The sequence below is a fragment of the Ipomoea nil genome, unplaced genomic scaffold, assembly GCF_001879475.1.
Source record: "Ipomoea nil cultivar Tokyo-kokei standard unplaced genomic scaffold, Asagao_1.1 scaffold0117, whole genome shotgun sequence".
NCBI classification, from domain to species: Eukaryota; Viridiplantae; Streptophyta; class Magnoliopsida; order Solanales; family Convolvulaceae; genus Ipomoea; species Ipomoea nil.
In genome coordinates, this window is record NW_017616545.1 from 385,330 (window position 1) to 398,520 (window position 13,191).

A 13,191-nucleotide genomic window follows, 5' to 3' on the forward strand; every position below is an offset into this window, starting at 1 on the left:
TAAGAATTTTGTTCATCTTCTTGTATCTCATAAGTCTAATATTGGACTTCATTGCTTCTCTGAAGTAGATTAAAAACATATATGAAAGTGTTTACATGCTGAAAATCTCAATCCTCATCTGTTTTCTCAAACACCAATTTCCCAATATAAGTTTTTAAATTTATGCTTTTGTGAAGATTATGAGTTCAGGATTTCATGACTTTACCACCAACTTTCAGAAGTTGGAGCAGTTTGAAGGCATGTGCTTTTAAAGATGGCAAAAGAAGATGAAGTTCCTCCTTACCGCTCTGAATGTAGTGTACGTGCTGAGTACCTCGCCCTAAGCCTGATGAACAATAGAATGAGATTCTAGAGGTCGAAGACTCAAATGGGAGCTGAGAACGATGACCTTCCCCGTCGTAGTCACATTCTAAACGTCATTATTATTTAGAGTTCAAACGTAATGGAGTAATTAATTCTACAAACCTAATAAGAGCGAATAAAGTTAGACCCTTAACGGGAACTATAAATTGTTGGTGTAATTGTTTTTGAAATGAATGGTTCATATTATTTTGATTTTAGAATTTATTTTATCTTTCATACTTTACTCTCTGTTATATCATTTAATTTTTCTAAATACCCTGCAATCCATCAATACAAACTTTAGTAATAGAACATTCCGTTAACTATTTATTATTCTTAATTTATTGATTTTCATAAAGAAGGTTTTAGGTTTGAATTCCATCCCAATCAAAATTATTAACATAATTGTTAAACATAATAATTGTTAAACATATACTATGAATATGTTAGAGTGTATTAAAAAAATACAATATAATAATCAATGTGATTGTTGACTCTCTACCCAGAGTTTCTTGCTCGTATACTGGTCGGGAGATGTGTGACGCAGATATCCCTCATTGTATTAGTGATTTGATTTCACAATAATAGTTCGCTTTGATGGTTGTTTTCAAAAAAAAAAAAAAACAAAAAAACAAAAAAAAAAAACAAATACAATATAAAATGTAACATGAACTTTGGTCAATTAATTAGCATCACACATTGGGCATTGATGAAACGATATACCTAATTTACAATATATATTCAACGCATATGAGAAAGTATGCCTTGTTATCATTATCTTTTTGGGGAAGGATGATTTGGTTATGTTTTTGAATGTGCATTGCGCCAAGGCACTAAAATTGCACTGAAGCACACTAGGAGACTAGATTAAATTAAGAATTAATTTCTGACGTAAGTGGCAACAAGAGGAAGCATAGATCACGCAAATTGATAGAGTTTTGTGTTGCAAAACCTATATTTAGGGTACTATCCCGTGAATGTGCTTCTCTCTTAAACTGTTATTGAACCAGTTAATCCAACATTTCTGCCATATGTCATAGTTATATATTCTTAAAATATTTACTAAAAGATTTGATAATCTTGCATTGATATATACCAGGATACTGTCGAATGATACTTTGATAAATTCTAAAACATTAGTTTAAAATTATACATTAGACATTAGATTATTCGCGCAATACAGGTGTGGTAACAAGATACTTAATACAAGCGATTATATGATTATATTATCACTATTCTCTTAGCTTTCGATGTTTTGTGTTCGTTATTTGGGTTGTGTTGACTGTTGAGGCGGAATATAATTTTTAGAGTTAATACCATTTGCGGTCCTCCGAGTATGATGATTTTGCGACGTTTAGTCCTGAACTTTTAAATTGATCACTTGTGATCTTTCGACTTTCAAATTGTTACTATTCATGGTCCAAGTTAACCATTCATGATCCTTCAACTATCAAATTTTAACCACCCATGATCCTTCTAAGAGGACCACAACTAGTTAAATTTTAACAGTTGAAGGACCATGACTGGTTAACTTGGACCACAAATGGTAACAATTTAAAAGTCAAAGAACCACGTGTGGTCAATTTAAAAGTTTAGGACTAAATGTGACAAAATATCACTATACTCGAAAGACTCATATGACATTATCTCATCTCTATTATAAAATAGCAATAAGAGGTAATAAATGCAAAATTTTAACAACTTCCCGCCTATACTATACGCCATCGTTTGGAGATGGAATGAGATGGGATACTATAATACTTAATCAGAGTTTTAATATCATTGGGAGAGGAGAAGAGTTTTAATATCATTGGGAGAAGAAGAATTTTAATATCATTGGGATTATATGATATTTATGTCACCGTCAAATCAAAATCAATTAAAGCTTCTGGGAAGCGTATTCAGAAACAATTCTTTAGTCTTCCAACACCAGAAATAATGCCTATAGTTAATAGTATTAAATAAGTGTAGGATATTGGGATAAACAGGTATTCAAGACAATAATGAAAAATGTAAAAAACTGTTATGATTCCTATGCAGCTGAAACTATATCTATATATAATAGAGATATATGAGCCAAATGTAAAATTTTCCACAGTCTACACTTTTATCTCTGCAAAAGTATGAAGAAACTAACTACTTCAACAACCATTGGTAAGAAGAGGAAGCAGCTATTCGAAAACAAAGGTAAGTTTTTAACTTTTAAAGCTTCTTAGTTCTGTAAATTTAATTTTTTTGAGTTCCTTCCAAGGTTTTTTCATTCTTAGGTGTATATGATATGAACTATTTCTGGATTTGAAAATAAACAAATACATGGTAAATACTATGTCGTAAGTACTTGCAAAATCAGAAACTAAGAGAATTTAAGAGCAAAAAGATTACCTGCTCCCGTGCATGTCCAGATCGCTATTCCAGGCCATTACAGATCTGGCCTTGCATGCGCCAAATCGCACTTTACTTATGCGATTTGGGGATTTTAAAATCCTAAAGCTAATCAAAACAACCAGAGTTAGTCATTAGATTAGAACTGTAAGATTCAAATTATTAATCCAAGCAACGAACTGATGCGAAAATGAACTGTAATGGTAAGTAGTATCTGAATTCGTAGCAGTTCCTTCTAAATTTTAAAGAAAATTTAAGATAAATTTTAAAGAAAATACTTATCTAGGTCATGAAGCACGGCTTTGTCAAAAATAGCTTCCTCTGATTTTTGCGACTCAATCGTGCAAATCATGGAAGTGAACTGAATGGTAAAGCTAGCTAAGGTAACGGGATAATACTATGCTGAATGGTCGGTAGTTTCCTGATCTGGTGAGGAAGAACAGATAAGGGGATGGGTTGTTCTACTGATTTGGTGGCCTAAACCGCGTATAGGGAATGGGCTCAATAGATTGGGCTGATAGTTTGCTTATTTTTTAATTGTTTTAGAGTAGATGTTGGCAAATTATTGCATGGACCATGGTTCACACAATTAGTGGATCATGAATATCATGAACATTTTTAATATACTAAGGTACATTAATTTTGTATTAAATGTACATTATATTAGAGAATAATGTACATTTAATATTTAATATATTAAAAATGTACTTTAAAAAATATATTTTATGTACATAAATAATATACATTTAGTATATTAAAAATGTACTTTTTATTTATGGTCCATACAATTGTATGGACCATGGTCCATGCAATAATGATTAGTATATGTTAGTTATTTTTGTGTGTTCATTTGTCTAAACTTAATTTTTTGGAAATTTTCTTTTCAGAGAATGATAGTTTTCAATCATATGAGAGAAATGATGGTATTACTAACTATAGTAATACAGATTGCAATCCGTCATCTAGCTACTTTCATGGTGTTTTTCAAGGATCATTGATTTCTCCATTTAGCGTTATAACTCATAGTAAGTACCTTATGACTACAAAAAGTAATAAATTTTTTGATATACTTATCTGCTAAATATTTATTACAAAAATATTAATATGTAGGTGGTAAGACTGTTGTCTTTGGGGGTGACTTTAGACAAATCTTGCCTGTAATACCTAAAGGTACTAGACAAGACATTGTAGGAGCTACTATAAATTCTTCTTATCTTTGGGATAAATGTAAAGTTCTTAGATTAACAAAGAATCTAAGATTGAATATGATGGAGCCTGGTGTTGATCTACAACAAGTTGAAGATTTTGCAAAATGGATTGCATCCATCGGAGATGGAACAATGGGTGGACCGAATGATGGTTATGCAGATGCTAACATCCCACCGGAAATGTTGTTGCCCTCTACAGGTGACCACATAGCCACAATTGTAGATAGTACATTTCCTATGTTAAAAAATGGTGGATGCGATCATAAGTATCTAGAAAGTCGCGCAATATTGGCCCCAACTCTTGATGTGGTTAACTCCATCAACGAGTATATGAGTCATTTGCATGTAGCTGAGAGTAAGACATACTTCAGTTGCGACACAGTTTGTAAGTCTGACTCAAGTGACGGTATCCTTGCAGATGTGCATACTCCAGAGTTTCTAAATGGGTTGCGAGCATCTGGTATCCCCAACCATGCTCTAACTCTTAAGGTGGGTTCTCCTGTAATGTTATTGCGAAATATCGATCACTCGATGGGGTTATGCAATGGTACTAGGTTGGTCATTACCAAATTAGCGGAGCATGTTGTAGAAGCAAAGATAGTTTCTGGTAACAATTGCGGGACTAGGGTGTTGATACCAAGGATGTCGATGACTCCGACTGATATAAGATTGCCTTTCAAATTTCAAAGAAGGCAATTTCCGCTTATGCTGTCATATGCAATGACCATTAATAAAAGCCAAGGACAGACGCTATCTCATGTTGGTCTGCTGCTGAAGAAACCTGTTTTTGTACATGGTCAATTGTATGTTGCTGCTTCAAGAGTTAGCAACCCGAATGGTTTAAAGATCTTGATTGGCAACGAAGGTGCTACGAGTTGCACTTCAACTACAAATGTTGTTTATCATGAAGTGTTCAATAATTTGTAATTTTAATTCAATTTTAACCAACTTTTCCTTTTAGCAATACATGTTCTCTTATTCTTACATGTAAATTAAATTTTCACAATCATTAACTTTTATGAAAAATAACTTTAATGTTAAAAATACTTAACTTATTTATGTATAAGTAATATCCGTGCATCGCACGGGTACAATACTAGTAATATTTAATACCGACAATATTCGTAGGTATACATTCATTAATTACGATCCAACTACGGATCCAAACTAGCAAATTCGCAACCGTCTTCAATTGGAGAAGAAAAGTAGACATTCATTATTGTGCCCATAAAATTAAAAAAAAATTAAAAAAAATAAAAGATTTAGACATTCATTAACAATAATAATAATAAGACCCAACCACTGAAACTAGCAAATTCAGTCCTGGATGAAAGAAGCAATACGCTTGAAGGTATCTTTGGCTTTCTCAGTACCAGGATTCATTATGGGAAAACAATGTTCTTCTCCTTCAACGTCAACAACCTCGATCTCACCTTTCCACCCACTCTTCTTCACAGCTTCCACATACCGGAGACTGATCTCTCTCAGCTCGTCCTTCTCTGCCACACACACATGAAGCTTCGAGCACCGCAGCCCTGCTAAGCTCGGCGCATTTTCAGCCATGGGATAAATCATTGGGTTATCAATCCCTCCCTTCGCCGTCGGATAAACGAAATCCCAAACCTTCTGTAGTATGCTTTGCTCACCGCCCTTCTCATTTGAACTCCAGAAGTATGGGAAAGAGAGTATCCCTCCCAAGAGTTTTGACTTCTGGTTTAAGGGCTCATTTCCGGCTCTAATGGCAACGTTGTGAACGATGTTTCCCCCAGCGCTATCGCCGCCGACGAAGATCTTCTCGAAGTCGCCGTGGTTAACTAACCAGGGTTCTTTGAGGGGAACTTGTTGGCCATCGTTGCTGGCGTGGGAGGCGACCCATTGAAGCGCCTCCCAGCAATCCTCGTAGCCTGCCGGGAGAGGATGCTCCGGAGCGAGACGGTACTCGACCGAGACGGCAATGACGTTGGCTTGGGAAACTAGGATGTTTAGATAATGGTGGTAGATAGAGGAGAAGGCGGAATCTACGCAGAAGCCGCCGCCGTGGTAGTACACTAGGATGGGGAGTTTTTGGGTGGCGGAGGCGAGTTTCGGGAGATAGACTCGGACGGAGATGTTGGGGGAAACGGTGATGTCTTTGGAAGAGACGCCGGTAGCAGAGTCCTCCGGCGACGGCGGGACGTAGGGGTAGTTGCAAATGCGCTCCACTCGGCCGTCTTTGTAGACTCTGATTAACGGAGAAACATCGACGGCTATATCATCTGCATTATTGATATCTGCCATGAGTTGAACGTACTATCTCTCTATACACTATATTTTGGACGGAAGGATTACTTTGAGTTGTGCAGAGGACATTTAATTGGATAGAAGAGCTGAAAAGTCATGAGGCGCTAAATGAACCATTAAGATTTTTGTAGATTTTTGTATTGTGTGGACATATTTGCACACGTTTTTTTTTTTTTTTTTTTTTTTTTTTTTTTTTTTTGAATGATACAATGTAAATTGTTATATAAATATAACTAATGGAAATAGTTTTTTTTTTTTTTTTTTCACTTTTTGTCCTATGATTTTAATGCTTAGGTTCATAACTTTCATTCCTGACATAAGTACTGCTTGACTTTGATTTTTTTTTTTTTTTTTTCATTTTTAGTCCTTTCGGCCATCGGTAAGTTCCGACCGAAATCAATGAATTGTCTTGTATATTTAAATTTTAGAAGGGTAAATAATTTTTTTACCATCAATTAAAAATAAACAAAAGAAAAAAAAATTAAAATTAATGAATTGCCTTGTACCCCACTCTGCTGCTTCGTCTTTCTTCGTCATCACAACAACAACACTCCTTAAAGAGTAATGTTACATTTTCTTCCTGATTTTACCCCATAATTTCGCTTCCTTATATGGTGATATATTATATGTTCTTTTTATATTTAATTAATAAGTAAATTCTTTTTAAGTATTGGTGAGATCGATCAATTCACCATAGTTAATGAATAAAAAAAATTACTGTCATGTCAGGTCAAGAGATGAGCGTTAGGATGGAAAAATAGTATTATTCTACTCGATTTTTAACTCGTTACGTGTAATTGGTGTTATTTATTTATTGTTGCTAATCAATGGGCCCTAACTCCGTTATACCTTGCACCACGAAGCGCATAGCACTGTGCGCCCCGCGCCTCTCAAAACGACGTCGTTTTGGTAAGTTATGTAGGGAGTTGACGTGATTATGTGTATTTGTTTATAAATTATGTGTATTTGTTTATACAATTATGTGTATTTGTTTATACAATTATGTACATTTTTTATACAATCATGTACATCTTTTTTATACAATTATGTACATCCGAAACATGAAAATTATATGTATTATGTTAAGAGTTGATGTTTATTATGGTAAAAGTTTATGTATATTACGTGGTAGGATATATCCCGACCGACCTAATATGTTCTCCGTGTTGGTCAGTACAAGTTCCTCGGCTCGAGCGTTGCAACGAAGAGATGGTCGGTACCGGTCGTCCATGTACCTTTTGTATTGCCCTTCTGTTTAGAGACGATCGGGTCCGACTGGTCGAGTCACCTCCCGACCGATGTTCTGTCCGACCACCATACCTTTGTTCTACGAAGAGGCAATATCGTTGGAGAGGGGCACGTGGCGATGCTAGGCATTGACAGAGAGTACTCACTAGGTTGGGGCACGTGGATGTTACGTGGATTACATGCCGGTAGGCCAGAGGGTTGTTCCCAGCTAAAGGCTATAAATATCCATGGTGGTTAAGGCGAAAGGGACTTTTAGGAACGATCAATAGGCTATTTACAGAGCTCCCCGACCGTAGTCAGTCGGCCCTCGAAATAGTCATTTAGATTGTATTAGGTCACCCTTCTATATGAAATAACCTTTTCTTATTCATATTATCGTTTTACATACAGTACGTAGACCACATACACGTGGACATTAATACTATCATTTTGGCGCCGTCTGTGGGGATCGGTACGAAAAGTCGTTCGTGACGCCTATCAAACCTCAATCATGTATCCGTTCATGTACCAACAAGAGGATGAAGAAGCTAGTTCATCCGACCATTATACACAACAACACGGTCAGACTGTTAACCTCAACCTCAATCATTCTCCACCTCACTCGGTAGCTCCTAATGCGGTCAATTATGTCCAACCGATGTATCTGCCACCTGGTCAGCAATTCCCCTACCCGGGATATTATCCACATCCCGTACCACTTACCCAATATGCTTGTTGGCCCGGGACCCCAATGTATTACCCGCCCGGTAACTATCAACCTTATATGCCTGCGTACACGGCTCCAGCTTCTGCTCCCCTGAACCAACCAGCGATGCAGACCGAGCCCGAGCTTCAGCCCGGTCCTCGGACTAGGCGCTCGGCTCGCTCGAGGTTGGGATCGCAGGGGGCGGGGCCCATGGAGGAACCACGTCAGGAAATACATGCCTAGGCGGTAGATGAACTCGAGCCACAGGATAACCGTGTGAGCGCGTTTGAACGACTTCGGCCGGCAATGCGTCAACGATTGGGACCACAGGACCCGGATAGGCGATCGGTCGATTCACCTATGCAAGCGGCCAGTCAAGCGGGATCATCAGGACACAGTGGACCTCAGGTGCATTGTCGTTGTCGGGCTCGTGAACCAGCCCGTACGGTTGAGCAAGACGATACCCGAGGAATAGTGAACGAGCTCCGTGCAGAATTCACTCGGTGGCAAAATGAGCACGTTTTAAGGCCTTCGGATAACACCGCGTCACTGTTACGGACCCCTTTCACCGCCGAGATCATGGCTCAACCGTATCCGCTCGACCTGCGCATTCCCGGTAATAAGGAATATGATGGTCGAAAAGACCCGGAGGTCCACATCAACACCTACTATGGGAATATGCTTATGATGGGTGTGAGTGATGCTGTGATGTGTCGAGCTTTTTACTCGATGTTATCTGGACGAGCGACCGAGTGGTTTAGAACGTTGGACCCAGGGTCTATATCTTGCTTTGCTAACCTGGCGATGAAGTTCAATCGGAAGTTTGTGACGTCGAAAATCATACGGAAGCCTTACATGTACTTGGAGAAAGCTAAGCAATTGGAAGGGGAAACGTTGACCAATTTCTTGGTTAAATGGAAAGCGGCCGTGGGAGAGATCGAGCTCATGGATGACCTCACCACGATCCATATGTTGCATATTTCTTTAAGAGCCGGATATTTATATCAGGAGTTCATATTTCATCCCCCGACCACGTATGAAGAAGCTCTTCGCCGAGTGACCGACTACGCGAACGCCGGAGAAGCCAATGCCGTTAAACGGTCACAGGAGGTTGGGTCATCCCGGAAGCCCCCCGGTCGATTGGACAATCGGTCGGCAGAACACCCCCGATCCCGAACTCGCCTGGACGAATTCACTGCTTTGAACCGTTCGGCCGCGGAAGCCCTGCAATATGCTCAACCATGCAATCTCATTCGGTTACCACGTCCTGGGCAAGAAGGGAAGGACAAGTCAAAGCACTGTGCTTATCACCGATGTGCTGGGCATGACACTGAAGAATGCACGACTCTGAGACAGTTATTAGAAGATCTGCTTCAAGCGGGAAAACTGGACAAGTGCGTGGGAAAAAGGGAAGAGAGCAAAAGATCTGCTGAAAGAAGAGACCATCGACACTCCGATCGCTCTGACCGATCGGACCACGACCAAAGAGACCTCGATCCCAAGTCCGACGACCATCCAGCATCTAAGCCAACCATTCACGTCATATTTGGGGGCTTGGAAGATGCCTCCCGAGCCCGAGAACCCTGCCCGGTTGCGATCGTGGAATCTCGTGAAACCGGCAAGCGGTAAAAAATGGAGCCAATCACCTTCGCGTTGGAAGATCAGCCCGAGACCGGAGATACGGGGATGGAGGCTCTGGTCGTCACAATTGATATCATGGGTGTGGACGTATAGAGGGTGATGGTCGATACTGGAAGTAGCGTGAATGTCCTTCACCTGGACATTTTTGAAAAATTGAAACTTGATCGTCGAGAGTTGGCTCTGGTCGGAGCACCTTTGTCTGGATTTACCGGGGACACTATCCACCCCGAAGGAAAAATTACCCTGCCGGCAGAATTGGGTACACTTCCTAAGTCGGTCAAAACACAAATGGAGTTTGTTGTGGTCAATCTTCGTTGTGTCCATAATGCTATCTTGGGTCGCCCGGCAATCATGAGGGTCAGGGGAATTATATCCATGCCCCATCTTTGCATGAAGTTCCCCACCTCGGCTGGGGTCGGAGTGTTGCGCGGGGATGCCCAATCGGCTAGGAAATGTTATTCCCGAGCCGTCAATCGGCGAGATTCAAGTTCATCAGGAGTGAATACCATCACCAAAGAAGCCGGGAAAGACCAGAAGGAGCAGCTCGAACCTTATGAGGAAATAGAAGAAGTCCCCTTGTCTGAAGACCAACCCGAACAGAAGGTCAAGATCGGTCGAGCTTTGACCCTTGAGCTTCGATTAGAGGTCTTGGCTATCCTTCGGGAATTTGCTGATATATTCGCATGGGGCCCAGAGGACATGCTCGGGATTGATCGTACTGTGATATGCCACCGATTGGCCATAGACCCCGCCGCAAAGCCAATCAAGCAAAAGACCTGACACTTGTCTTCGGATCGAAGGGAGTTCGTGCGGGAAGAAGTTAAAAAGATGTCTTCAATCGGGCACATCCGACCGGTCACTTATCCCGAATGGGTGGCTAATATAGTATTGGTTCCCAAACCCCCATCTTGGAGGATGTGCATCCATTTTACTGATCTGAACAAAGCATGCCCTTTAGAGCCTTATCCGCTACCGAGCATTCATCATATGGTGGATGAAACAGCTGGGGCAGAACTGATGAGCTTCATGGATGCCTTCAAAGGCTATCACCAGATCATGATGAGCCATGAGGATGAGAGCAATACGTCGTTCGTCACTCCCGATAGATTGTACTGTTACCGAGTTATGCCGTTCGGTTTGCAAAATGCTGGAGCTACGTACCAACGTATGATCAACATGTTGTTTGAAGACTTGTTGGGCCGAACCATGGAGGCATATATTGACGATATGCTTGTGAAGAGCCGGGATCGAGCAGATCATACTCGGGACCTCCGACAATGCTTTCAGATCATGCGGACGTACCATCTACGTCTAAACCCGACCAAATGTATGTTTGCAGTCCAAACGGGAAAATTTTTGGGTTATATGATGACCAAACATGGAATTGAGCCTAATCCGGCCAAGGTGAAGGCGATTCTTGGCATGCAGCCGCCCATGACCGTCAGAGAAGTACAGCACTTGACCGGCCGATTGGCAGCTTTGAGCAGATTCCTCTCTAAGTTGGCGGAACGGCTTTGCCTTTATTCAAGGTGTTGTGTAAGGTCAATGGATTTGTGTGGGATGATGAGTGTCGATCGACTTTCAAAGATTTGAAAGATTATTTGATGTCTCCGATCGTGTTATCCAAACCCGAGCCAAGGGAGGAACTGGACGTTTACCTGGGCGTATCCTATCGAGCGGTCAGCGCCGTGTTATGCCGAACGGATCTAGAAGGAATTCAACGATCGGTGTACTATGTAAGTCATGCACTGCATGGTCCGGAACTTCGTTATTCCCGGTTGGAGAAGGTTGTCTATGCATTGTATACAACTACCAAGAAGTTGGCCCCCTATTTTCAAGGACGAGTTATCCGTGTCTTGACCGACCAGCCGATCGGGGCTGTCCTCCACACCGCTGCTTCCTCCGGACGCCTAGTGAAGTGGGCGTTGATGTTGACTCAGTTTGCCGTGGAGTACCGACTGCGCCCAGCTATCAAAGGTCAAGCTTTGGCCGATTTTCTCGTCGAATGCACCACTCGAGACACTCAACCTCAAGACTTGGAGGACCCCGAAGCAGCTTGGTGGACACCGGCCACTGATGGGTCGAGCAGCAAAAAAGGAGCGGGCGAAGGAATTGTGGTCACGAGCCCAGAATGCTTTAAGGTCTACTATGCCTTGATGTATCAGTTCACACCCACTAATAATGAGGCAGAGTATGAGGCGTTTATCAATGGGCTACAATGTGCTCGGGACCTGGGGGTTGATTACATTCGAGCGCAAACAGATTCCCCCTTGGTGGTCGGACACATCCTCGGAGAGTACGAGGTCAACGGTGAGCGACTGCACGCTTATCGGATCTAGCAACGAAAAAACTCAACCTATTTCGAGCATATGTTGTTCGGCATGTTCCCCGACTAGATAATGCTGATGCAGATATCTTGTCGAAGTTGGCGCAAGATGCCCCCAAGCACATGTCCAAGATTGCTCAAATTTTAATGATTCCAAGACATAGCATCCATCAACTGCCGGTCGTCCCGATTCAACCAGTCGAAGATACGTGGATTACTGACTTGATGGAGTATTTGCAGCATGACCGTCTGCCGGACGACCCAACGCGCTCGGAAAGCTAAGCTACGAGCGCCAAGGTTTCGGGTGCAGGAAGGTTGCTTATATCGGAGATCATATGGTGGTCCCTTGATGAGATGCCTCAATTCGTTCAAAGCAGAGTTGGTCATGAATGAGCTACATTCGGGTCTCTGTTCATCGCATCAAGGAGGACGATCGCTCGCTTGTCGCATAATGGTGATCCGGTATTATTGGCCGTCTATACAATTAGACTGCGAGAAGCTCGCTAAAGGCTCTGAGACGTGGCAATTGTATGCCCGGTCATCCTGCAACTTTCTACCAACCGGTCACGACTGCCATCCCATTCGCTCGGTGGGGGTGGATATATTAGGGCCTTTCTCGCAGTTATCGGGATGCCGACGTTTTGTCATCGTCGCTATTGACTACTTCTCCAAATGGATCGAGGCCGAGCCTTTGGCCACGATCACTTCCCAACAGTGCGCCCGTTTCTTGTGGCGAAATGTCGTGTCCCGATTCGGTGTCCCGGTTCAATTGATAAGTGATAACGGCCGGCAATTTGTGAGTCGATACTTTTAAAATTTCTTGGCGACGATCGGAACAACTTCAATCCGATCGTCAGTGGCTTACCCTCAGGGAAATGGCCAGGTGGAAAATACAAATCGGACCATCTTAGAAGGATTAAAAAATAAATTACATTCAGTCGGGCGTAGTTGGGCAGAGGAGCTCCCATTTGTACTCTGGACATATCGCACGACGCCTAGGGAGGCAACAAGAGAGACTCCATTTGCATGAGTTTATGGCGCTGAGGCTCGACTACCGATCGAATCTTGGATCCCAACGG

The 13,191-nt window shown here is 41.6% G+C and overlaps 2 protein-coding genes across 2 annotated transcripts; one reads left to right on the top strand and one right to left on the bottom strand.

Annotated features, from left to right (window-relative positions):
- Positions 1 to 2,465: 2,465 nt before the first annotated feature.
- On the top strand, positions 2,466 to 4,859 carry LOC109159154. Its single transcript, XM_019307237.1, has 3 exons — positions 2,466 to 2,529; positions 3,612 to 3,749; positions 3,835 to 4,859. The coding sequence occupies exons 1-3, from the start codon at positions 2,466 to 2,468 to the stop codon at positions 4,857 to 4,859; spliced, it is 1,227 nt and encodes a 408-aa protein (XP_019162782.1).
- A 241-nt stretch (positions 4,860 to 5,100) lies between these two features.
- On the bottom strand, positions 5,101 to 6,298 carry LOC109155564 (2-hydroxyisoflavanone dehydratase-like). Its single transcript, XM_019303199.1, has one exon. It carries the CDS (start codon positions 6,207 to 6,209, stop codon positions 5,250 to 5,252), a length of 960 nt encoding a protein of 319 aa, XP_019158744.1. The 5' UTR covers positions 6,210 to 6,298; the 3' UTR covers positions 5,101 to 5,249.
- Between the last annotated feature and the right edge of the window lie 6,893 nt (positions 6,299 to 13,191).